Source organism: Lepeophtheirus salmonis, chromosome 12 (assembly GCF_016086655.4).
Source record: "Lepeophtheirus salmonis chromosome 12, UVic_Lsal_1.4, whole genome shotgun sequence".
Lineage (NCBI taxonomy): Eukaryota > Metazoa > Arthropoda > Copepoda > Siphonostomatoida > Caligidae > Lepeophtheirus > Lepeophtheirus salmonis.
In genome coordinates this window covers 8,372,417-8,399,892 of record NC_052142.2, presented here as the reverse complement: position 1 = coordinate 8,399,892, position 27,476 = coordinate 8,372,417, and the positions used below count along the sequence as shown (strand labels likewise).

The 27,476-nt window shown below is 31.9% G+C and overlaps 2 protein-coding genes and 1 long non-coding RNA gene across 4 annotated transcripts; 2 read left to right on the top strand and 1 right to left on the bottom strand.

Moving 5' to 3' along the window:
* Positions 1-2,326: 2,326 nt before the first annotated feature.
* Vps50 (vacuolar protein sorting 50) lies at positions 2,327-5,740 on the bottom strand. 2 transcript variants are annotated; one of them, XM_040722390.2, is made up of 9 exons: positions 5,606-5,740; positions 5,277-5,538; positions 4,704-5,216; positions 3,768-4,651; positions 3,535-3,712; positions 3,056-3,475; positions 2,873-3,000; positions 2,631-2,820; positions 2,327-2,573 (listed from the first exon to the last, which is right to left on the bottom strand). In XM_040722390.2, the coding sequence occupies exons 3-9, from the start codon at positions 4,737-4,739 to the stop codon at positions 2,457-2,459; spliced, it is 1,953 nt and encodes a 650-aa protein (XP_040578324.2). In that variant the 5' UTR covers positions 4,740-5,216; positions 5,277-5,538; positions 5,606-5,740; the 3' UTR covers positions 2,327-2,456. The 2 variants fall into 2 exon arrangements, with proteins under 2 accessions (XP_040578324.2, XP_071748096.1); XM_071891995.1 differs by having other exon boundaries at positions 3,535-3,697.
* A 172-nt stretch (positions 5,741-5,912) lies between these two features.
* LOC121126963 (uncharacterized) lies at positions 5,913-21,281 on the top strand. The gene is made up of 2 exons (XM_040722318.2): positions 5,913-6,266; positions 20,772-21,281. The coding sequence occupies exons 1-2, from the start codon at positions 5,913-5,915 to the stop codon at positions 21,201-21,203; spliced, it is 786 nt and encodes a 261-aa protein (XP_040578252.2). The 3' UTR covers positions 21,204-21,281.
* Positions 21,282-21,617: 336 nt separating this feature from the next.
* On the top strand, positions 21,618-23,235 carry LOC121126964 (uncharacterized). The gene is made up of 2 exons (XR_005867372.2): positions 21,618-22,897; positions 22,969-23,235. It is a non-coding gene; the product is annotated as an uncharacterized lncRNA (long non-coding RNA).
* Positions 23,236-27,476: the final 4,241 nt, after the last annotated feature.

Sequence of the window (27,476 nt, the reverse complement as noted above, 5' to 3'; positions counted from 1 at the left end):
ATAAAATGTCATAACACTTATGCACTCTTCTCCCAAATATTATTGAAATCGTCAGTGTGACCATGTTAATTTTCGTTTTTTTTTTAAACATACTGTCTCATATTATTTTCAATTATAATAATATACAATTGAGTCCATATCTATTCGTACCCTCACAAAAATGCGAAGAAAACATAATTAGATGTTCATATTGGATCTACAAACTCATTTAGAATATCCATACTCTATCAAAAACTACTTTAAGTATAAAAATTATAATAATTTATTCTTTTTTGGAGTAAATTAACAAAATATCCTTTTTTGGGTTTCATAAGTATTCATAACCAAAGTGCAAAATGACTTAACACTTTGTGACATGGCCTTGGCTTTCTTTAAATATTGAATACGCTTGGGATAAGTCCTTAATAAATTGAGGCAAACACTGGAATCGATTTTGGCCAACTGTTCTTAACAGAATTGCCATAAGTCATCGAGATTTGTTGGATCTCTTTTCTCCACTGTTTTTTTCAATGTATGTAGTCCATAGATTCCATAAAGGGGTAAGGACAGGATTTGGGCTGCCAGTCCATGACCGTAATCTTATTGAGTCATTCTTGAACTATTTTGGATGTGTGCTTTTAGTCATTGTCTCGCTGGAGCCAACAATACCTTCAAAGCTTAAGCATCTTTGCTGATTGATGGAGATGCATTTTAAGAATCTCAATGTAGTCTTCCTTTTTCATGGTGGCATCAATTTTGTGAAGTTTTCCAGTTCAATTTATACCAGAACAAGCACAAATGGCTTTTAGGGTTGGCCCTTCTGTCACCAAATGTGCCGATGCTGGTTATGGCCAAACAACTTAACCTTTTTCTCATCTGACTACAGCACAGTGGTTCTTTGTGGTTATTGGCATACTTCAGTCTGACCTTTATGTGCCTACTCTTGAAAAGTGGAGTCTTTCTTGGCACGCAACCCCAGAACCTATTCTTGTGGAAACCCCTTTGCACAGTTGATCGCCCAATCAAAGTTCATGTTACTTTTAACCCCTACTGTATAGATTTGAGAGTTGTAGTGGGATTCTTGGCAACCTCCCAGACTGTATATCTCACTTGTGTTAATCTCAGCTTGGACTTCTTACCATTTCGATGAAGATTCTTGACATGGTCAGTTCTTTTGAATTTGGTGATGATGCTTTGGACAGAGGAGTTTTAGATGGAAAACTTTATGGAAATGTCTTTGTAGATGTCACTTTGATTATGGCAATTGACAACAAGCTGGAAGACATCCTCACTGTACTCCTTGGTCATGTTAAGTGATGAATAAGAGTGAAGCAAGAAATTGGTTCATCACACTTTTATACCTCAGAAGATAGTTCAAGGAAATTTTTGATCTCTCCAGTACTTAATAGAAGTGTTTCAACCTTCCCAGACTTCACCATGATAAAAAAAACAGTAAATGTGTCCGTTATTTTTATATTTTTGGAGGTGTATGAATACTTTTGAAAGAAGCAAAAATTGTTTTCGAGGCGGAAAAAAAATATATATATATAAGATGTTGATATTTTTAGTCAATAAATAGTAATTATTATCAAAAACATTACTAAAAAGAGAATTAAAAACAATTGTTAAAGATTTCTGAAATAGATATGGCAAATATTGAAAGGGTACGAATACTTTTGGGCTCCACTTTACATCTATCAATATTTTAAAACTTCAGAATACTAATATACCTTTGGTATTACTATGAGGGATGTCTCTGTTTGATTTCAATGTTGAAATAATAGGTACCACATTTAAAAAATGAAACATAACTAGGTTATTTATGAATTTCTTAACACTTGGATTATCATTTCCACACAACCTTTCGTTGAAATACTGTGAACGTACTGTGTTTGATACAGTTCCTTAAATAGCCTCGTGTAAATTATCAAGTTTTTGAATAGCCTTAGGAACCTTTGTTCTATATTTATTTTTCTCTACCATATAGGGAATGTTTAACGTAACATCCAGCACGACTTGTCACACTAGTCCACACTAATAGTATAGTGGCAAAACTCAATGGGATTTTTAACGATCCTTTTAACTGAAAACATTATGAGATATGAAAAATATAACCTCAAAGTTTATATTAAAAAAAATGATGCCACAGAATAATTTGAATTTTACGACAGAAATTTGACTTCTCCTAGTGCTTAAAATTTGATACCCTGCCAGATTTTGATTGAACAGAGGGTGCCCTGGTGGCTAATCTTTAACATCAAACAGTCTCTATAGTTATCAACAACAAAAAAAGAAAAAAATAGCAAGCTAATTTTATTTAGCTTATCTTATTAACAAGAGACGATAGTTAGCAATTACAAGTTTAATCATCTCAAAAATCCAACTAAACAATTCTATCATTCCATCGAAATCCTATTGCATTATAGGAAACATAAAAAACAATATTAGTTGAACTACTAAGTAGTAATCAATCCAGACTATTTCCTCAATCTCACAGATAGATCGGCCAATAGACTATTAATTTTTTTTTTGGTGCGATTATTTTTATATACAATACAATTCGCCAATGACTCCAGATGTTTAGATTTATATTCCTGAGTGAAATAAAGATCAGTATTAAAAAAAAATATAACTCAACCCCAATTACTTACAGTATGACGTTTAAGCCAATCTTCTAATTCAGTCTCAGGTATATAGAAGGCTTTTATATAATTAGTTACATAGTTTTGAAATGGAGCTGGTTTCATCGAGGTCACCTTTTCAATTTTCATGACGAAGTGTCTATAATCCAATTGCATTAAAGCACGACCTTCATTACTGCAATTTTTTGCGTTGGAAAACCTAATGAATAAATTAAGTTTATAAAACAAAAATAAGTTATCGCCTTTTATACCCGTCAACGAAAGTATTTGAGGCATGCAATAAGTTCAAATTCCATAATTCTCCCCAAATTTCAGGATAAATATCAAAATTTGCATTTTGTTCCAGTGTGTCTAGACGAATACTGAACATTTGTTGTTCCTTAAGAGTATTTATGTTAAGTAAAATGTAAGAAAATATTTAGAAAAGTAAATACTCGCAACATGACATCAACATAATGGCTATGCTGGGATTGAACCTCCTTTACATCCCAGGAAACACGACTCATAAGGTATGTAATATGGTCGTAATTACTAACAAATCCGCATACACTCATGTATATAGGTTTCCTAAGCTCTGGTAAGAAATTGATAGACGCATTATAATAATGTTGTACTGATTCCGCGGATATAAGGCCAGAGATAGTAGACTTAAGTTCTATGAGTTGACGTCCCAAAAAAAGTACAGACTCTACTGCAATCATTTTTTCATTTAATCCGAATAGATTTTCCGGAGTAGCATCGATTTGATTGAATTTTGGTGAATCTAGAGTCTTAGAAGCAAATAAACTATCTTCAATTCGAGAAAGATGATTATTTAGTTCGAATGAACAAATAAGATCTCTGCAATGTTCATTCTAGAATAAAATTAATAAATTGAAGAATGTTTTTTAATAATAAGTATGCAATAATTCACCAAACTTTGAGTGAAAAAATGATGCACAGTAAACGCATATAATTCTATTAATTGACAGAAAGATCCAAATATTCTTTCTGCAATTCGATCGAGAAGTTTCATTAATTCCAGATAGCTACCACATAATCTAAGAATCGCCAAGGAAGTTTCAGTAATGAATTCCCTATTTTTGGTGAATCTGTCAAATAGTAAACAGACAATATAAAAAAAAAGTCAATGTATCACACAAATACTTAATGGATTGTATAATTTCTTCTTCTTCCAAAAAGTCCTTTTTTAAGTCATCTGGGACGTCTGAATCATCTGAATCAACATCAACAGTATAATGTTGGTCAGCTAATTTGGTATTCCTTAGTTGTGAACTTCGTGAATATTTGGATAAATAATAATTTTGAAAGGGACACTTATCTAAGAGAGAATCACCAATCATTGACCTTTTAATTCCAATGTCTTTTAAATGGTTAAACTCGGGAAGTTCCGAAACGTTAAAGTTAGATCTGGTAGATGTTAACTTCCATGTCTCATGATCAAGATACCTCTGGATTTCTTTTAACTTTTTCTTATGATAGCATACGAAATAGTTCCAACATTGTTGTTTTATAGATTCTTGAAGAGTATCCGATTCTGAACCACAGAAAAGATGGCCAACCTGAATTAGACAATGAATTATATCCATAAACTTCAAGAAAGTTTCTATTTCAAATTTAGACAAGTCATTATTTAATACAAAAACTCTAATTTTAGTTTGTACATCTGCCCATACACGAGTTAACCCATTCTTCAATTTATATGCATATTTATCTGATTTCAATAAATGCCAATCAACAATTTTCCTGTAAGAATGCATTATATTCCATAAACTACTACACAACCTTAACAAACAAGTAAGTATTTCATCAGGAAGAATCCGACCACATATCTCATCAAATGTTTCTTGTACGTTGTCATTAGCATTCGAACGCAGACTTGTATGAATAAAGACTACCTTCCAGGATGTATTATGAACGGCCGATATAAGATGCATAAGAAGCTGATCTAATGATACTTGTTTCTTTTCTAAAATGCTGTAGGCTTCGTATAGATCAGTATAGGCTCGATCATCAAAATTTACAATTTGCTATGAAAACAGGTAATAAAGAGTGAAGTAATAAATAAGTTACATGAATTACTTGAGCTAATGAGACATCCAGTGCTTCCTCTGTCATTGCCAGAGTATCTTGTAATTTAATAGATAGTTGATTAATAGAATAAAACTGTCTGAAAGCAAGTGAAACATTTTGACATTCAATAATAAGGTGAATTGCATTGGGATAGTTTCCAGTTCGGATGAGTTGTTGGAGTTTGCTATCCGTTCTCCGCAATGTTCGTATAATATTCAAGCCCTTGAGTAGCCTAAGCGTTTGTTGTCTTCTCCTCACTGCAGCGAGTAGCTCAAGGCATGCAAGAGAGAACTCTCCATGAACATTTCCCAGTTCTTCTCTGAGCTGCAAGCAGTGCCTATAGCTCCTCTCCACATCCTCCGCACTCCTCCATACCTTCTCCAACTCCCCCTCACACTCACGCCTCTTACAGCAGAGGCACAGGAACACAGCGCTCCACACGCACTCCAGCTCCGCCTCCAGCTTCCGTACCACGCCGCACACACCCCCCGCGCCACGCTCCTCCACACTACGACGTACTTCCTAAGGCACAAGAGTACACGAGTACAACCATCTCATCACTAACTCAATACAAACTCATACCTCCACTTCAAAGAGGGAACACCCCAAATTCTCCGCAAAAACACTGGATTCACTTTCACAGCTCCACCTCCCATGTCCAGGGGCACCTGCAAACCACTCCTCGGAATTCCATTCTCCCCGACCAAAGCCCCACTCTTCCCCATCCCCAGAAGAGAATGCATTTTCTTTTTTAGGTCCATGTGACTCAGGAAATGCAAGGAAATATTTTGGGCTCCAGAATTCCCAGTAGTTCCAAATGAGTATTGAACAAATGCCTTTTCACCTTATTAATAAATAATATATATTATATAATTATAAGCTATTGTCTATTTCTCATTCATTGTATTCACTCTTCACTATTATAGATGTAACATTTCTGACTTGGCCGTCTTTGGCCGTCTTTGGCCGTGAGTAGTGACCAAGGAGTTTCACACCTCCGCCTTTCTGTGCGCCCCTTCTCCTTTTTGCATGCGCCTCTACTCCGCGTACCTCCGCTCCGCTTCAAGAAACTAAAAGAAGATGAGATGTTTTTTGGATTTACCACTCCTAGTGCATGAAAGGATCTTCTCCTACCTGTCATATCATGAAATCTCTAAATTACGTCCGACATCTCGAAGATAAGTAATTAATGCTTAAGTTTGATTCCTGACTGTATAAATGATAAATGAAATCCCTCCTTTAACTTTTTACACAATGAACGAGCTCTGCATCCATGTTCTTCAGTCTGGCTTCAACACTGTGGAATGTCTCCATGCTTCTCTCTCTAAGACAATTCGGTCTCAGTTACCTCGTCGAGAATCTCAGAGACGTGGGCATCCTCTTTCGAGGCATTCAGAAGTTTTGGCTTCTATAGAGACGAGGCTTTCGCTTCTTAACATGACCTTTATGAAATTTGTTCAGTCGGGTAGATGCAATTTTATTCCTGGCAAAGTAATAGATGAATTGATTCGCGTTTTAAAGGTTGTAGAACGTGAAAAATTTAATATCCCCAAGCCATTTGACTTACTACAGGTAATTCTTTTATTTTCTATAATGCTTTTTGGGGTCTGTCGTTGAAATCTTGTACTATAAATTAATTACTATTTTAGATAATTACGAAATATAGGATAATGCTAGATCTGCCAGTAATCTAAGACGAGGAAATTTGAAGTTCAGGACGCAATTCCAAATTTAAGGGACATAATTTTTTTATGATTCACCCAGAAAAACATTAAATACACACCAACTGCCCCTCTTATCAAAATTTTAAAAGTTTCGTTAAATTTAAAAGGTTTGAACAATCCAGGATCTCAATATGTGGGATCTATTTAGACTAACGTAAAACGAGGAAAGCTACAAAGTAATAAGGTCCTTTCTAGATATGGAGATATGTGATTATTTCCTTCATTTCGCAGCTGTTTGAAGCTAATTTAATATTAGTCAACAGCATTACTAGAGATGTAGAAATACGCGCCTTTTTAAGCATACGAGGACACAATAGGGCATGAGCGATGTTTACTTATATTAGTTTTGTAAACAAGGGCCAGTGAGTAGCGCAGCGTTGCAGAAAAATAATACAACTCCCTGAATAATAATTTTGATTAAAGACTACTATCTAGAAAATTATTAAATTGTATGCATAATATGGAAATCACTATTTTTTACTAATTTTCAATATGATAATATTAAAACAAGAGATCAAATAAACTTAAATAACCTAATTTGAAATTAGCTAAAACCAATGGATTCTAAAATAAATAATTGCATTTATTCTACTAACTTAATAAAAAAAATTATAGAAATCTAAATAAATTGTTTATCGGAGCCCTTTGATCTCTGGTGCAATAACTATGTTTGAATACTTTGTTGTAAATTTTCTAGTATTTTTGAATTAGATACTCAGGACTCATACTTTTCAATTTGACTTTTCTTTTTAATGTTAATATTTAATACATACATGATGATATACAGATGGTCCTGTTATTTTTTGTATCCTGAAATCCATTTCAATTTATTTATTTAGAATATACACTATAATTTTTTTTATTAAGTTAGTAGAATAAATGCAATTATTTATTTTAGAATCCATTGGTTTTAGCTAATTTCAAATTAGGTTATTTAAGTTTATTTGATCTCTTGTTTTAATATTATCATATTGAAAATTAGTAAAAAATAGTGATTTCCATATTATGCATACAATTTAATAATTAAGGAAGATGAAAGGCATCATTAAAGTGATTCCAACAGTTCTTCAACTATTTGATTAAAAATGGATAATACCATTTTTGAACCTAAGATTGAGAGTGAAATTATCATTTACCACATGGAAAGTGCTGTGAAAATTATTTTCAAATGCCACATTTTTTTAAACAAGTTAACGACTAGTTAAATCATAAATAATACTTGCCCATTTATTAGTTATAATCGCGAAAAGCCAATAAGGAATTTATTAACTATGGGTTAATTAATCATAAATACACTTTTACATAAGTTTTATTAATCCTACTTTTAATTTGTGGATTTTTATAATGACTGAACGATAATAGTCCTGAATTACTATAATCCCAGATATTTCCGATGACTTAGAGAAAAAATGAGATCAATTTTGGATTCTGTGCTCATGGATAACTTTGATTTTTGTCTTAAATTTCTATAAACTGCATGAAGAAAAATACTCGATTGATGTTCGTCTGTTGCCGTTGCCTTTATTTAGGAGCTACACAGTAATCATTCATTAATAAAAATTATCTTAACTTAATTCAGAATAAATGTAAGATCCTTAAACTTAATATCATGCTAATAACTCTATTTAAGTTAATCATCCGTTACTAGATGTCAATGAGTAATTCAAGAGTGAACTTCTTTGTTTTTTGAAAATTCTTGATTCAAAACGGTATTAGCTCCCACTTAATCTTCGTGAGTAAGTTCTTCATCACAAAAGAGAATAATTCCGAGGGGTGAACTTATTTGACATTGTCATCTAAATGAGGATGAAATCCAGTCGAAACTCATCTAGGAACTCTTTCTCAAGAAACAGCAACACTTAAGCAAGGAGACGAAACGGTGAATTCCTCTTGGTCAAGAAAAGTATGAATACATGCGATAGATTCCCAAATGAAATGTTTCAGTTAAACGACAGATTTGGTTTTTTATATCTTAGAATGTTCAAATACTAAGTTATAATTACAGTATATACCAAACTCCACCGTCCTTCTGAAGACTTCTGCAGAAACATTATTCTCAGAATGAGCCTGAATCAAATATTTTAAATACAAAAAATTAGAAAATAAAGCCCAGTGACATCCTTTTAAAAGAACCCATTAATTTAATTTTTACATCCCTCACATAGTAAAAAAATAGTTGATAGTATTAGTTTACATGTTCTAGAGCAGGGGACGGGGAACTTTTTTTAGCATTACATAAAAATTTCTTCCATGTTTTCTCACAATAATTGATATCCACTCGCAGTAACCCCAAAAAAAAATCTGAATTACCCCGGTTGGAGTAATTTACTCAAGTTCCCCGGCCACTGTTCTAGAGTCTTTGGTTGGATTCCAGTTATTTGCTAATTATAACAAATATTTAAATTAAGCCACAAATAGTAAATATAAAACCTCCAAGACCTTTTAAATAGATATTATGGGAGCTAATAATTTTAAGCCAATTAGCAACTAGAAGGGAAATAAGTGATTTTCTTCTACTGGGTGTCCGCTCTTTCTCTTGAGTCCTTTAGTTTATTCTTGGAATTCTTTTCTTCTGACTTGTAGAGTCAAAATCTTCTGAAGCCACGCACTTGTCACATCAGAAGTTGCATTTCAGTTTTTAATTGCAACTTTTCCTCTTCTATGATGGATATACATATATTAGCAATGATAATTTCTTTGGATTGTTGTATTATGTTGAAATGTCTTGGATAAGCATGGAACTTACTTGAATTTCTTATCATACAGAACGAAAAACATATCCTTCTTAACATTAACAGTGATCTTGATTTCAATGAATACTATAGACAATTCTAACAGGTAGTAATACTGAAGACATTTTTTTTATTATATTTTTAAACAGGCGTTTTTTGAAGTGTTTCATTTACAATTTGTGCAGAAATCATTGAAATCAATGACACAGTCCTTATGAATAAAATTTTGCTCTGCTTAAATGATGCTTTATTTTTACTTGATTTTCTATAAGACGTAGTTGATTTGGAAGTGTCCGAGTGGAGAAAGACTTGATTATGATTTGAATCAGATCATCAAATGGTATTAGCTTTAAATGACTGATCGATTCAACAAGAATGTGAGGCGAATCCTTTAATTTGGAAATAATCTATGTTAGGAACCACATATTTTTAACTATATAGTGAACAATTTTTATTAGAGCGAGTGAAGGTTGACTATTTCTTGTATATAAGAATAAAATTATTACAAGGCATAGCCAACTTGCATGATTTTAGGGACTAATTTCCCCTTATGCCCATTTTTCTTTTCCTCTTCCTAATACAATGCGATATTCATATAGTAGCTTTTGAACACTAAAATCTTTGTGTACTTGTTATGAAATATATTTTTCAGTTATAGAATTACTATTTTTTCTCAATTTAGTCTTGAGGATCCTCAGAAATTAATAAAGAAACATATTGCATATTTTGAATTTTATTTTATACACGGGTATTATTGTGATTTTTAATAATAAATCATTTTAGCTTTAACGAAAAATAGCAATATGTTATAATTAGTGGTTTCATTTTTAGTATTGGATAAATTAAAAAAATGTAAGTTGAAAAGGTTACTTATTTACACTGTATTGACTATTCATTATTACCGCTGACCAAAAGTTCCGTAAAATCAGGCGTTAATTACGAATCTGTAATAATTGTTTTCATATCAAATTTAGTTTTCGACAATTTTTAATTTAATTTTTTTAGTATATTTACCCTTATAGGTTTTACCCAACTTGTTGGGGCCGCAAGGGGAGTCTGGGGGGCACAGGAAGATGGAGAATTGAGGGTTCCTTTCAGTTTACACAATTAATATGAATAAAAATAATTAATTCTATTCAAAATTTAATGTTGATTTCAAATGTTTGAAATGGGATTATCCAATCTTGATAAAATGCAATTTGAATACTAAAAAAACAACTACCATATTTTAAGAGTTTTATTTATATTTTAAAAAGATCAACACCTCGATTTTTCAATTGTTTTTACGCTAAATGAATTTATTTGAATCATGAATAGCTATAGTTTAATTTACAAATATTTGTTCCAAGAAGTTTCAATTACCAGCAATATCGTCTTAATTTTTAAGCAGAAATTTATCAAGATTAGGTGCTGAAATTGACTACATAATTGTACGCAGATAACTTAATATGAGGAATCAAATAGCAAAGTTTGGAATATTTAATGACCTCCTTATATGTTTATTTAATAAAATTGTCTGGTAAAATAATAAATGAACTCAAATTATATAAATATGTTTTAAAATTGCCATTATTCAGGTATACACATCATTCATCAAGTGAGAGGATATTTATTCCTCTGTAATATGTAATCCTTCATTGAATAATAATTAACACAAGATCCTCAAAGGTAGAAAATTAATCATTGCCATTTGATACTTTTTTGAACTCTCTTTAAGTTAATCATCTGTCACTATGTGTCAAAGAGTAATTCATATACTTACTATATTCATGTTCATTTGAAAGATTCTGATCCAAAACGATGTGAGCTCTTAGCGAGTGACTCTTTGGTCACTACAGAAACCGATTCCGAGGGTTAAACTTCTTTGACTTTACCATCTAAGTGGACATTAGGAGAGGGATTCGAAACTTATCTAGGAACTCTTTCCTAAGAAACAGGAAAACTGAGATGAGGAGAGTATAGATAGATACTTCTTAGCAAACATATGTTTCTCATGAATACATGATATATATTCCAAAATAAAAATCGTTTGGTTGAACAATTAATTTAATGACTGCTATAACCAGATGAAAGCAAAGATTTTTATTTGCCTCGAAGAAATACTATTGAGGAATGTTTATGTCAACCTATGTATTTCTTGAAAATGAGTGCACTTCCCATGTATATAGTGCTCCCTCGATGGATTTAACTAGGACCGACGAAAAGATTCATTTAATTCCAGGTGAAGAATGATAATTAAATTTAAATCTATTGGAATAATATTTTTGTGTCTCTTCTATGCGTATTATATATCGTAATTTTATTTAATTTTCTTATTATGATATGGTTCGACCTTGTGAGTAAATAACACATATTTGAACATTAAACCAATGAAACCGTTCCAATTTCATCTGCACCTTCTCTCTACTTCTAATTTTCATTTATTAGAAGTTCTTGTTTTTTTTTGTTGAAGTAGGAGAAATTATAAGAAATACATGAAATATTAAAAAAGGAGAGCTTTTGTCAAAAGTTCTAAAAGAAATAGAAGGAGCTATTGCCGTAAAGATGGGCTGAAGGATAATAATAATAAAAAGGGAGCAATTACACGTGCGTAAGCAATTAAGTGAACCCACATTACGAATTTACAACTTTACATAACTGAAGAAAAAAAAAAAGGTTACACCCCACTGAGTGCAATCCATATTACTGTGAGGTTAAAGCAATATATCAATGATTGAATTACACTATACAACAAAATTTAAGTTTTGAAAGGCCTACCGGTTGAAAACCACGTTTGATATTATCATTTAAGCCATAGAGCATGGAAATGACAATGAAAATCTTCAACGAACAGAAGTTCAGGATTTAGAGCCTTTTAAAAAATAAAAAAAGCGTTTATATGGTGTAATTTCTATTCAGAAATATATTTCGATGTAAGAGAATTATAGAGAGAAAATGAAAGTTAAAATAAATTGATAACCGAAATATTAATGATTTATAATATTATCTTGATAACAATTCCTACAAACAAAATTAATCATACAAAAATAAATGAAAAGGATTTTTTCAATTGATTTGTATTATAGCTAAATCGAAACTCATTCAATAAAAATATAAAAAAAGAAGGTAATAAGTCAAGTTCAGTTTTTATTAAGAGATATTATTTCTTCGCCTGTTTGGATTTAATAGCATGGATCTGATGGTACCAATATACAGGAACAAGTTTTAATTGACAAATAGAAATTCAATTACGTTCCCAAAAGTTCTGAATTTTTTCAGTACTGACTCTATATAACCTTACTTATATGGTTTTTTTTGGCGTGCACTCTAAAAGTGTCAGAAGTGATTCTGCGTATGTGCTCCAATTAAATCTATATCGTATATTTGAGTTTTTTAATTTACTTAAATTTGATATCTGTGTGTTTAAGTAATGGGGGGAGTCTTTTCAGACCTCTTATTGCATTCTAGGAAGTCCTTGGTAAGGCAACTAGGCATTTTTCTTTAAACGGGACAAGGATTGCTTCTTTTGGGATAAGTCAGCCATGTTTGGTTTACTGGTTTGATTTTTTTTCTTCTTCAATCATCCAAATACGTAAGTACTCATTATTTTGGCACATATAATAATAATAGTGAAACATATAAATTCTTCGTTGAAGAATATTGATTAACTTCTTCACACGTGTCCCCCAGACACAGGTAACTCGAAGATAACATATGATAAGATGACTGCAAGGAGAGAGAAGATGATAAAATGTTCGTCAGAGTCAATTAATTTAAATGTTGATTTCATGTGGAATACCTTCATTGTTATACTCAGAGATTAGTCAACCCGTCCTTTCAGACAATATAACCTCGGCTTAGTTGACGTATTTGATGCAGCCATTTTTTGGGGGTTTTTTTTTCTAAAAAAGAGCTATATGGAGCAAATCTTAACCATACATTCAATCATGCTTGTTCTTATGCAAATAATGTAAGAGATCGAGCATATTCTCTTAAAAAGGAATCCAAGGTACAAGGTGTCTCTGTAAATGGTATTATGATTGATTTATGTATGAAGATTGAGGGATCTGGTAAATTTAGTGTGATATATATTAGAAAAGCAAAAATAACTACCACAGACACCATCAGAAGATTTAAGGATGACATACCTTACTTGTCTAAATTTGAGTCAGGTAGTGAACAAAACTCATCCAAGTCCCCTCCTTCGCCAAGAGCAGCTCATCATAAACGGTATAGTAAAATGAGGGGTTGAAACTATGAAATTGTGATCATGCAAATCCTAACGCCATTCCACAAATACTACTAATTAGTGGGCAACTTGTTACCCAATAATTTTAGGGAGCGAGACAGCAGTGCTTTCAATGCTTCAGCGTAGGAACCCTAAGTTATCTTGTAATGCCTAATTTTCACAGACATTTGCATACCAAAGTATTCTACAAGAAAAAGTTAAAGAGCGTTTACCGTCTATTAATAAATATCTATTGGAAAAGTCAGAGAAGGAGACACGTTCTAGCGAAATTACCTCCCAAAAGGGTTTTAACGATTCAAAGGAGGATACGAAGAAAAAAAAGGATGTAGGAAGGTTCACCAATGTAATTTCTACTTTAATACTAAGTGAATATTAAATGTTCAAAGCAATGGGGAAGATACAAGTTAAAGCGCGAATGAATCCAGTCACGAAATGTTAAGGAAAGCTGATAAGTCAGGAGTAATATTCAATAAAGATCTTAGAGAATGGAAGTGAATTGACAATTGAAACTAAAGGAAGATAGAATGCTGTTATATGCAAAGAAAAAAATACAAGAGTGACGTCCTTTTATCTAAAAAAAAAAAAAAGAAGAGAAACTTATATAAGTGGTGGCAATTCCCTTTATGAGGCTGAATTGCTGCTTAATAATCCTTACAGAAAATTACACAGACATATTCAGTCCATTTCAATCCTCACTTCCAATTCCCTACTAGGTTTGTCTTCGATTTGTGAGTCTCTTCTATTATTGAAAAAAGTGGAAGATGATATTAGTCTGTCAAGTTTATTCCTAAACAAATGGAATGAAAGTAGGACTCTCTTGTATATTTAAGAAAGTTTTATATTTGTATTTTCATGATCAATCTATTTCCAACAGAGTCCTCAGATGAATGAACAAAATTATTATTGTTAAAATTGGTGTAGTTTAAAACATTAACAGATTTAACACTACGAAAAAATAGCGTGAAATTTTCATGATAAATTGGTCATAACTTGCTTAATATTGAAGTTAGAGACATGATTTTGGTATCAAAATGTATTTTTTATTACCATTATCTATTGGATAAAACTGGTTTAAAAGGGAAATAATTGAATTGGATTTATTTTTTTTGTAACATACATACATAAAGAGTTTTCAAGTTCAAATACGAGCGAAAAAAGGAACTCTGCTCATTGTTTTATAAAATGAGCGGGAGCGAGCTCAGGATTTCTTGAGCTGACTAACGCTTTGTATATTTGTATTATCTGTTTTCTTGATGATGGACTTGACTGTTTGCTCTGTTAAGCCATTAATTTGAGGATTATGCAGTGAATGTATCTCATGGATAATAATATATTTTTTGCAGAATTTATCAAATTTACTTCTATAGTGTGATCCTCCATGAGTATAAATATATTTTGGGAATTCTAACCAATGAAAGTAGACCACGAATTGAATTTTGTTACAAAAGGAAAACCACTGAATTTATTAACCATTAGAAACTAGTGAACCCCCCCCTATACTCAAAGAGATCAGAAGCCACATGTGACGTTGCATATTCGGCTTCTGAATTAATGATTGGTTCATCTGGTTTACTTGATAACAACTTCTGACAGGAGTGACATTTCTCTATCATGTTTTTGATTTTGGTAAAAAGTAGAGTTGTTGCACCGCCTTCCTTGTTTTCACAAAGCCTGCATCAGGTATATGAAGTAATTTAAGAGGTTTTCTCGCTCGGACGAAGGAACAATAATAAGGTTGTTGTCATAAATGAGGAGAGTGTATTCATCTTCATCGAATAGAGATAATTGATCCCAGATTGACGAGAGTTGTTTTGCTGGGTGGCTGGGTAGAAATTTCTTCATTTCTGTTCCCGACCTGAATGCCTATAATATCATTTGATATTCACTGTCGTTTACTACTGCGTCGATCAATTGTTGCACACTGGGATCTGTAGAAATTTTGTTACATAGCACTGTATTATCCTCAAACTCCTCGTTCGACTCCTCAGGTGAGTCAAATACCGGAGCTCTTGACAAAGCGTCCGCTATCTCATGAGATTTGCCTGGAACTCATCCCAATTCGAAGTGGTAATCAGTTAATTTCTCCCTGAAACGTTATAGGAGTATATTTGGGATATCCATAATTGCCTTTTTAAACAAAACAACAAGTGGACGATGATAACTATGAATAAGAAATTTAGGTAAACCATACAAGTAATAGTTACAACGAGCAACTGCCCATTGCACCACCAAACACTCAAGTTCTACTATAGAATATCTGGATTCCGTTGAAGTTAAGCTTATTGATCCACATTGGATTCTTTTTAAGCTGTTGTCATTATCTCGTTGTACTAGAGTAAATCCTACTCTATTCAAACGTGAATCATCTGTTAACAATTGAGTAGACAACTCGGGATTAAAATAACTGATAATTAGCCTTGAACTAAGCCAGGCTTATTTTACTTCTTCGAAAGACTATGTGTGGTCTTCTTTCCATAAAAAATTACGGATAGATGCAGCAATGATCTTAAATTATTAGTCATGGGGGCCAAATCCGGTACGAAGTGTCCGAGTTGATTGATAAGCCCTATAAAAGATCGTAACTTGAGATATTTTTGGGTACTGGGAATGTATGTATAGCTCGAGCTTATCTCATTTGGTTTTACACCTTCACCAGAAACAGAATAACCAACAAAGTTATCACTTGGCCCATAAACAAATTTATATTTTTCTTTCTACATTCTAATAAAGTTTGACGTGTCCTTTGAAATATAGTTTGTTCATCAGGTGCTTGAATAAGGATATTGTCAATTACCTTCTTAGCATCACATACCTTTTCAATTGTAGGATCAAAACAAAAACACCATTCATCTAAACTGGTATTTAAGGCCATAGGTGCGCTTGTAAATCGAAATTTACCATCTGGCATAAGAAAGGTATTGAGATTCTTGCTCTTGTCCTCTAAGGGGATTTGGAAATAGCCATGAACACAATCTATTCTAGCAAAAAAAATATAATCAGGCTTTATACTACTCATTATATCTTCACTTGTTGGAAATGGATGTATTGGACGTTTGACATATTTGTTAAGACGTTTTTAATCAACTACTAATCGGACTCCCTTGCCTCCATCTTGGTTGATGAAAAATGTAGTACTTATCCATTCAGTCGGGTTGGAGACTCGTTCAATAATATAATCTTTAATTAATTTATCGATAAGTGCCTTTGTTTTATCATGTTGATGTATGTTTATTGGACATGCTGTTAACTTTTATATGTTGAGATTGATCCAACTCGATTTTCATAGGTGGTCCAGACATTGGTTTTTCGTCGAGAGAGTCACTGAAGATATCTTTGAATTCTTTCATGATTTAATCCATCTTTTTATTCAAGCGTTGAACTTTGTTCACAATTACATTTGTTAACTCTTCCGTGATGGCTGGTAATCTTTTGAAGTCATGTATACCTATAAGAAACTCTATTTTCATAGACAATGTAATCATAACAACAACAATAATACTTTTCTCACTAGAATGTGTTGCTTTAAGTTGAGCAATTCCCTCACGTTTCATAGGATAATTACTTGCATTGAACAACCTTTGATTTGTGGAAGTATAAGGAAATCCATTTTCTTTTATATAATTTTAGGAAATTATACGTATGCTCGACCCTGTGTCTGGCAATGCCATAACCTTGACATGTTTCAAGCATCCTTTGAGCCACAATTGAACTTTCAATTCCATCCTCTTCAAAGACATCGATCCTTTGATCTGATTAATATAATTTTTTTATGATGAATAACGTTCTGGACTGTTCACTCTTGAGGTATATCGACTGTTAGCTTTTGTATTGAATTCGGATTTGTCTTAGGAAGAAAAATGTTACGTTTTTCTACATTTGAAACATGTGATTGATTCTCTACGAGGGCAATCTTTGATATGACTAATACTTCCGCATCGCTTACATACCTTCCTAACATTTTTATCCTTTTTGAAGAAGTTACTTTCAATCTTAGTTGATGTATGAGCTATAGGATTCATTGCCCTTTGACATGATGTAGCTGCCTCGTATACACGATCTGTACGCTTGACTTCTTCTCTGGTGGGATTTTCTAAACTCAACAATTTTTTTCTTAGTTCATTGTCTGTAGTTCCATTGACATAACGAAAACCTGGAGATCATCAACATTAATATCAGATAGCTTACCCTCTGCTACTTTTTGTTACAAGTTTGCAACAAAATCGACCCATGATAGTCCAGATCCTAAGGAATATTGAAAAAGATAATCCAATTTTCTATGGAATGGAGGATACAGATGCAGAAATTCATCCTCGAAAGCTTTGACAAATCCATTTTCAACCTTAGAAGAGACAGGAGTAGTGCCTTGTATATTAGGACTTATTCTCTCTCTCATACTAGCATCAATTATCTTGTAGAAGCGAATATGTTAAACGTGCAGGGGAAATTTATAAATTGAATTTAGAGAATAGCAACTCTTTAAACTTTTGACCCATTCAGCTAATTCCTTAGGATTAGGATCCTTTGTTGAATTGAAAGGAAGAGAAGAGGTGTCAATATGGATTATATTGTACTACTAGAAGGTTCGGGTTGTCTATTTAAAGTTGGTCAGCTGGTTGCTCATTCAAAGACATAGTATCTAAAAGCTTCTCCAGCGTCTCTTGATATTTGGTATTCTTCCAATTCGGTATTTTAAGCATCTGTTTAAACTGGATCCATGTCCATCAATTCCATATAATGTTCCTACAATGATTTATAGGGTTTTCGAAGACAAATTCTTGCTTCATCTAGGAATAGTTTACCTTCAGAAGTTTTCTGTGCCAATATAGAGTTACACAAACTGTTTATGTTATTGACAGCTTTGGTTAATTGAGCCTTCTTACTAGATGATCGCTTCTTTAAGTCACCACCTCGTCCAACCATTTTCATTTAGCAATTCTTATCATTTAAAATCACCTGAAATCCGCTTAATATTTTTTTAAATTAAATTTTTAAAGGATTCTTAACTGTAATAATTAATAATTACCGACTGTGCCATTTTATGTTGTTAAATGCAGTAATTAGGTTTTTGTACTTAGGAATAATTCTTCACTTCTCGAATTACTTCTTTATTATATTTTATACAGAAGATTAATATAAATACGAAAAGGAATGACTGTGCATTTGCTTTCATATTCATTATCAGGTTAAAGACTAGTTATATTTACACAACCATAGAAAAGTAACATTAATTGGAGTAAATTAATTTGGTACAGTAGTTTAGTCTCAGAATTTTTGTCTTTTTACTAGTAGAGCGAAAATCTTTTGAAGCCATGAGGTGGTCCTATCAGAAATTGCATTTCAGTCTTTAATCGCAACTCTTCATCTTCTATGATGTATTTAAATGTATTAGCATTTACAATTTCTTTGTGTTGTTGCTTGCTGTTGTAATGTCTAGAATAAGCTTGGTGCTTACTTGAATTTCTTATCACAAAAACCAATCTCGATTTCAATTAATATTAGAAACGATTTTAACATTTAGTGAAGATGAAGAAAGTCTTGAATTTTTTTTTTAAATATAAATATCTTCTGGTCTTCCAAGGTGCTTGTAGTTGTTATTGGGGAGGATCGGATGGAATCCAATAAACAATAAATTATTTTGCTGATAAAGAAAATAACAATTCTAATTAAGTCTCTCAATTTTCATAGATAGGAGTGAGTAAAAATCTGGAACTCATATAATGTTCCAAAAGTAACCTATATTTTACGAAGGTGCATGTTTGACTACAAAGTCTGCTCAGAAATAGATGAAGCATTGTTAAAGTTCCTAGACCTTCAACGCAATTAAAATATTTTGATAAAAAGATTAACAACTCCTAAAAACCTGGGCAGACATGGAGCAATACAATTCTGAAGCTTTTGGATGTTTTTTTTTGGCGAAATTAATTCTATTTTTTTTTTTTTTGATGGAGGACTTTGGGAACTCTTTAGTGTCTTCTGAATATTTTAATTATAATTTATATGCAATTATAAAAAATAGATATTAAAGGCCCCTACAGTGGTGATACTTTTTTCACTCTTGACCTGGCCATGGGAGGATGTATTCCATTGTACGGTGCCTTGGTAGAAATTCCAACTTCTCCCCAGAAGATACCAGATTCTTTTTGGATGATCTTTGGTACGGGAATAATTTTTACATTTGATGACTCATAAAAAAATTAAAAAATAACGACATAAATTTAGTTACACTTTTACCTCGGAGCATGGGTTAAGAGAACAGCTCGGTGAGATAAAAGTCGTAGATAATAGAAAAAAGTTGTTTAATCATCACAAACCATGATTGAAAATGGTTTAGAGGAAAAACATACGATCAACTGAAGAACAAATATTTAATATTTTTCAGAATACATTATTAACTCCTTCTAAAAAATGATATTCTTACTGTGTGACTACTGATACCCTGGAAGTGATAGTTTTTTTAAAATTCATTATACAATTTTCTACTTATTGAAAAAAAAAAAAAAAAAAAAAAAGTCGCAGCTGTTATATGAATGTAAAATACTACGCCCAATATATAATACACTGCCAGCAGAAATAGGGATTACTTTTGATATAACATTTGAAATGGAGGATTTATTTGTCCTCAAATTAAAAAGTAAGCTAAGCCAGATACAGTAGTCGTAAAGCAACATTTATCTATTTTAAACATACCAAGAAATTATTTAGAAACTTTAATGTAATTTAGTTTTTACATTTAAAAAAAAATCATTTTAATCATTAATAGGTAATTTATCTGATTTATAAAGTTTCATGGAATTTGAATGTTGATTAAATGTTTTTAGTTCAGTGGCAGAATGAATGAATACTGGTTTTAAAAAAACACCTTATTTCTATGAGATCTTAATAAGAACGAAATATTAATAAGTGATTCAATATGATGAATCATTTTATGTTACTACTCGGATATTTTCGCTGCGGCATACGAACATCCATCATGATTCATGTGTCTTGACTCATGATTATATATGGGAAAATGGTTTAAATATCTGTGAGTGTAAAAACAACAACTGAGAGAATATTGTAAAATATATGTTTACTATCAGACACAACACATCTATTCACATGGATCATTATAGTGCTCTTAATATGTGTAAATTTTCTAAATAGGGAGGAATAATTAATAAGAACTCCAATATTCCAGATTACCAACATATAGTTTCATTATAAAATTTACATTTGTCAGAATTTCGACCTTTTTAGATATCTACATATTATACATTGTACCACATATTTAGTGTGTCATGTAGAGAGTGCAATATGTTTAATGAGTTTTATGATTTCCAAAAAGGAAAATTAAAATTCTTGAATTAAATACTTCTGATGACATACTTTAAAATATTAAATTTCATTTTTTTAGGAACTTAGGGACATTTCTTCTATGTCAATGGAATATTTTGATGAGCAGATACTTCCTTCTCTTGAAGTTTCATCGAATAATTCATCTACTGAGGAATATCTTCGACCTAACAAAAAATCTAATTCGAAAAATAGAGGAATAAAACGCTGTAATAAACGAATATCTGATTTAAGCTCTAACCTTTCAGAATATAAGAGAATTATAGGAGATCAATCTTCCCAAATTAAATCGCTGGAGGTTGTAATTCTGAAACAGAATGAACTTTTGCGTGAGCATTCTCTACAGTTAAAAGAGTTGCATCGAAAAATGGTTGAAACAAATAAAATTCGTGAGGAATTGCTATGTTCAAAAAAGAGAAAAGCTCCTTATGAAAGTATAATTATTGATTCTATAAGTAACGTTGCTTCGGAAGCAAAAAGAAGGGCGATTTAATCTATTGTTCTTCATTTTGGTAAATTTATATTATCTTATTTTATTTTTATTCAGAAATAAAATACTTTTTAAAAAGGTTCTAGTGTTTCTACTTTTATTTACCATAGTTTAAACATGATAAAATTACACAAAGGAACAATTACAGGTTCCAAATTTCTACCAATGATTTGAAGCCAAGGATGGAATTCATGTTTGAGCGATAATCCCAAACTGGTTTTGGGTTTTCTTTGACGCATCAGGTTTCATAAATATCTGATATTATAGTCATTTGGGATTACTCTTGTTCAAAGTCGTTTATTTTTTATTAAATAGTTTTTACATTAATTATAAAAGTGTTTTTATTGATCCTTTATCTTGTTGTAAACTTAAAATATTTCCTTTTTTAGGCTGAAACGGGATGGAAAGAGACACTTCTCTAGGCCCTTATAGCTTCAGTTCATAGTAACAAGAACTACTATACTTATATTATAGAAAAATATTCGATGTTATATTTTAAAAAAAGAAGGAGGACCTATTCCAAAAAAATTTTGTTTATTTTTTTAGTGATCTTATTTTTTTACGGTGGTATACTAGCAAACTGCCAACATTATTTTAATATCTTATAATGACCTCACAGCCCGTAAAAAATAATAATAATTGATATCATAATCTAAAATTATTATTATAAATATTTAAATTCCTTACTCCCCATGAGCTGATCTCTTCATTATTTCGTTCTTAAAATCTGCTTCCCAAGGAAGGATTCAGACTCTACTCTCCTATGAGGCCTAGTAGTCATTTGAAATTGAGCTTAAAATTTTTTTCCATCAGCTATTTGGGAAGTTGATGACATCATCCTTTGCATCCAATTAGTAGACAGATTTAACTCCTTAATCTATCAATATCACCTTGACAAATCAAAGTCTTCCGTTGAAAAAGAAAAATTCACTTTCGGAATCAAAGATATTCTATCCTGTGTAAGAACAGCAGGGAGCTTCCATTTTGTCTCTATATGGGTTCCAAATTTCAATAGGGATGGGATAGTGTCCTCAAGTCATAAAGTGTATCCCTTTGCTTTGATGGTATCTGGGCTTGATGCTTTATAATGGTTATTAATATAGTAGAATATATTCTGCTCCGTATATACGGAACAATTGCTCGCCTTCTTGGTCTGGGAAATCCCTTCCTAGTGCCCCCAAAAATATTTTGGTAAAACTCATGTAAATATTTGAGAATAGACTTTGGTTCAGTTAGCACTTCCTTTTCAGTTACTATTTTATTAATTTCTCTATTAGATAGTTAATTTGTTGACAGAATTTACAATCTTTTGTTGGGATTTTTTTCCATCTGCTATTGGGGAAGTTGATGGCATTCTCCTTTGTTTCCAATTACTAGGAAGATTTAATTCCTTAATCTATCAATCAGACCTTGACAAAGCTAAGTTTTCCGTTGAAAAAGAAAAATTCCCTTTCAAATGCAAAGGAAGGGGCTTCATATGGAGTTTGGTATGACTTTTGAGAGGAAAAGTAAATATCCTGGAACTAAAAACGGAGTGAACACAGATACCATGTATTGTTAGCTCATTTTTTGTGAGTTCCTCTTACTTTATTAAAATAGGATAGTATAATTTTTAAAGATAGAAGATCACCTAAATTCTAAAAAAAAAGTTTCTTTACATGATTCTTACGAATAATATCCATGATCGTTCCATAATTGTAAGTGTACAAATTCAAATAAAATAAAAATATATATATTTTTTTGAATATTTAAATTTCCTATGCATCAGGTTATATCTCACATCCAGGACCTTTTAGTTGAATCTGAATCTCTACTCTTGTATGAAGCTTAGTTTGGATTGGTTTTCTTCTTAGGATGAAATCTTAGATTGGATCACTTCTCAAGTTCTAATTCTTTAATAACATGGAAGCATTTTGGTCTTTAATGAATGAGGGTTGATCTAAGCAAAGGAAATGTACAACTAAATTTAAAATTAGTATTTCCATTTACTCAATTATTTTGTATGTTATTTTAATAAATTTAAATTTGATGATTATAGCGTAGTCACTTTTTTTACTTACACCAACTAAGCCGGAGTGAATGTTGGCAAAAAGAAAAAATCTTAGGACACAAGAAAAAAATATTTATTTACAACTGGGCCCTTTTTAAAATAAATAAAGATACATGAAAGATATTTACATTAATGATCAGTCAAAATTTAAGCACCGTCAAACATTGATATCAATACGGGGGGGGCGGGGGGAGTAAAGTCAATAAGGACACCTTTGGATTGGGGGTACAATCATATACTAAAACATATATTCTGTAAGGGATTACATTTAAAAGGATGTACATACATATGACTATTAAAATATACCAACTTGTAAAAACACAAGGTACCTTATTATCTATTTAAAACAAATCCGTACGTTATGATCTAAAAGTAAATAAAAGACAATACATAACAATAAGTTATTGTTTAACTCCATTTCTGAAACGCTGGACACCCTGTGTAGTGCTGGCAAGACCTTTGTGCAGTGCATAACTAAAGAGGCCATACTTTGTCAACGTGGTCAATCTAGACACCACTAAGAAGTGCACTGTACAGCATTGCATCAACTCTTCTCTGTTTGAGCTCCTTGGAACCGACTAAAACTACGATAAGGTGCTGCTACTTCTTACAGACGGTGCTTCCTACTGTATCAAGGCTGGTCTTACCATCTGAGGGACCAGATGATAATTCCATGGAAACAAGTCCTGCTTGATTGATAAATTTTAATTATATATATTTTTTACCAGAATACAAACAATTTTATCAGATTTCTGTGCATTTTTGGCCTTTTTCTGCATTTTTATTTTCATATTTAGCTTCATTTTTTGCATTATTTGGACATCACTACTTAAGAATCTAGCAATTTCCAAATTATGTTAATAAGATTTGTTTACATTTTCGACCTTTATTTGTATTTTAGCCATTTATTTACATTTTTAGATAGAAAATGTGTATTAGTGCAATCGTTCCATATTAAGAGCTATGATTACACACTCGCTAAGTTTTTTTCTCTAAAAGAAGAGAGATCTGTCTCTTAGGTTCTCTACCTTCGTTCATCCTATCCATCTTGCCGCCATAGCTATTGAGATTCTTTCAATCTGTTTTTCCTCTAATGATATTAAGTGAGTCCATTTTTCTTTTCATTACCGATATATAACTCTACTGGGAAACACTTAGCTTTTTATACCGTGTTTATCATATATAAAGTTATAGTTTTTGACTATCCCAATGATTGTAGAACCCTCATTCCTAATTATGGGCCACATCCCACCTCGAAATGGCCGCAACGCAGTTTCTTAGGACAGAAAAAATTATATTTCTCAATTACTACAGTTATTCAGCTCTCTTCTATGAAAATAACTTCCAGCGACATTATTATTATAAACATTAATTAGTAGGAAATCATATTGCGGCCCTCGCAAAACACGAGAGAAGAATTTATTTTTAGTGGCCAATTGCTTATATTAACGCCCAAATGATGAGCCACGGCTCCATGATTAAGAATAATTGAACTGGTCAAGTTTATATGTTCGAGTTAAGGTAGAGTACTAGAAACTTTCATGTTCGATTAGAGCCTTCGAAACATACCCCCTCAGCTCATTTGAATATTACAAGCATTTTTCACATGTAACCTTCTACCTTCCAAAACTTTTCAACAATCTTTTTTTTTTTTTTTTTTTTTTGTCTAGGTCTCACAAACGATAATTGAAGTTACCTAAAGGACTTCAATTATTATTGGCCTATTCAACTCTCCTATTGTAATCTCTACGTTCACTTTGGAAATGGTGCACGTCCAAAATACTGTCGTTAATAGTCCTATATGTCCAGTCAACCAAAAGATTTTTTTGCATAAATTCTCTGAATAATGAGACCAATTCTTGTCAATGATCATAACAAATATGGCAAACATCGCTTTGCCGTCTCATAATGCCTAATTCAGGAGACACAGTCTTTCAATATTGTATAAAGTCAATTAGTTTTTGCCTTTTCATTTTTAACCATAAAAAACACACATCCCCTTGCATGAGATTAAGTGATTGAACCTTGTTTCACTCCAAGTATTAGTAAAGCTCCTTAGAACTGCAGCTCGAGGAGGGGATATGTTATTTTCAACGTCAAATAAAGGGAAGAAGTTGATTGTTGAACTTTTTAATACGTGATCAATATTGAATATACTTTCCGCCGTTGGGATTACACATGTCAATCAACGAACTTCTTATTCTGCATTTGTTCATAAATGATAAGTCATATACTTTTTACTTTTAATAAAATGATAAAATATTGTGCTACTTACGTTTGCACCAATTTGGACAAGGGTTTGTCATCTGGATGTAGTCTTTATAGATTTTCTAGAGATCTATTTCTAAAACTTAGATTTAATCCTAACGCCCAATTTAATTTCAAGTTTTGTTTTCTTGAATAATAATAATCAATAGAGATTCAGGATGAATGGATAAAAGCGTTTCATTGTAAGGACTTTATGTCGTCCTTTCATCATGCATTATACTCTAAACACTTTGCTGGAGGCCCATTTAAATACACAAGAATATACTGATAATCTTAAGGGAATTAGAATACAACGCTGTTTTTATCAAATTTAATGTAATCTCCCATAAGATTGAGTAAAATGGAAGTCAAAGAAATAAAATGGATGCAAGACAAGGTGACTGAAACAAATAGTATATATGAAATCGCTAAGAAAGAAGCGTCAATCCTAATGATTATGGTTTCTTAAATTTTTCAGATTTAAAAGAAATTAAGAATATAGTTTTTTACTGTTCGGGTAATACTTATCGTTAAATTTGTTGGAAAACAAATACTTCAATGGCAACAATCATTTAAAGCAAGATAAGTTTGTTGAGCTCCATGACGAATTAAGGATCAGACAATGATCCACCTGGCAAAAGAAAAATAAAGAAATTGTCCCAATAAACTCTTGAATAAATAATTGGTATCTGATATCTTTTAAATATTTAATTTTTACGATTAAATTTAATAAATATATAAACAATTGATTATAGTTGATTGTCTGATCACTTCAGTTCCATACTCTTCCTTACTCAAACTTGTGTTCTTCGTTAACATAAATACTAAAGTTGCTGTTAAAATACAACAGGAGAAGAGAAGATAATGACAAATTTATTCTTTACTTAATACACATAAATCCTTAGGTGACCAATACACTTTTTACAAAACGTTCCTTCATTTGAATGTAATATCCTGTGATGTAGTCGAATCCATCTTTCCCTAGTTTAAGTGATTTTAAAGATTCCCAGACTATTCTAAGTTACCATGCCTTCGTGTCTTCCTGCTATCTTGTCCAAGTAGATTTTGATTAATCATATAGTACCCAACTTCATAGCAATAGCATGGAGAAGATTCTATCGATTTACAGACTAAATGAAACATTTCACTTTACCATATCATATCATCAACTTCAAACCACAAAAACTGACTGAAATGTCCGTTATAAACCTCTGAGGCCATAATTATCTCCAAGTTTAATTAATATACGTATAAATAGCTATTCACATACGAATTTACCTCTTCCAATTAAAGAAATACATCATTCTTGTCATCCCAGTGGCATACAGATCTTTAGACGTCCTAAGCGGATATTTTTTCAGAGTAAAAGTTATAGTACTTCTGAGTCCAATTGTTCATGATCCGAAATGAGTCCAAGTCAAGATGCCTCTAACGTAAGACGTAACCGAATCCGATATAAGTAAAATAAAATAAATGTAAATTATTAGAAATTAACTTTGACCTCATTTCGTTGAACATACCCTCACTGTAAGTTGGAGTATATTTAGTAATGAATATTATATGCCCCCCCCCGGTATTTAAAAAAAAAAAAAAGATTCCAGTAATTAACTTTGTAACTTTGACAAATTGAAGAATGTTTGGGAGGAGAGCAGCTTAGCTGTTATGACGTTCATTAGATTAGCTGTGAGCAGCCCTGATATATTTGGGAAGGAAGTAAACACAAATGTGACAAATCTAACTCAGTATATAGGTAGAACATAACCAAGATTACTCCTATGTATAAATTCAAATCAAGTCCAACGAGGAGTTTCACATATAATCTTCTATAAATCATCAGTGTAACATAGCTACATTCATAAGCATATGCAAATGTTTAATCCGACTCCGTGTCTATCAATGGTATATATGTATGAATGGATTGGGTTCACTATGGCATTAACTATTCAGTATTAACCCATTATCTTACTTTTTATTTATCA

Coding starts and splice junctions, on each gene's coding strand:
- Vps50 (XM_040722390.2), bottom strand. CDS start 4,739: ATGACAGAGGAAGCACTGGATGTCTCATTAGCTCAA. Junction 4,652..4,703: donor TGGATGTCTCATTAGCTCAA/GTAATTCATGTA, acceptor CTGTTTTCATAG/CAAATTGTAAATTTTGATGA. Junction 2,574..2,630: donor ATTGGCTTAAACGTCATACT/GTAAGTAATTGG, acceptor TATTTCACTCAG/GAATATAAATCTAAACATCT.
- LOC121126963 (XM_040722318.2), top strand. CDS start 5,913: ATGATAAATGAAATCCCTCCTTTAACTTTTTACACAATGAACGAGCTC. Junction 6,267..20,771: donor AGCCATTTGACTTACTACAG/GTAATTCTTTTA, acceptor TCATTTTTTTAG/GAACTTAGGGACATTTCTTC.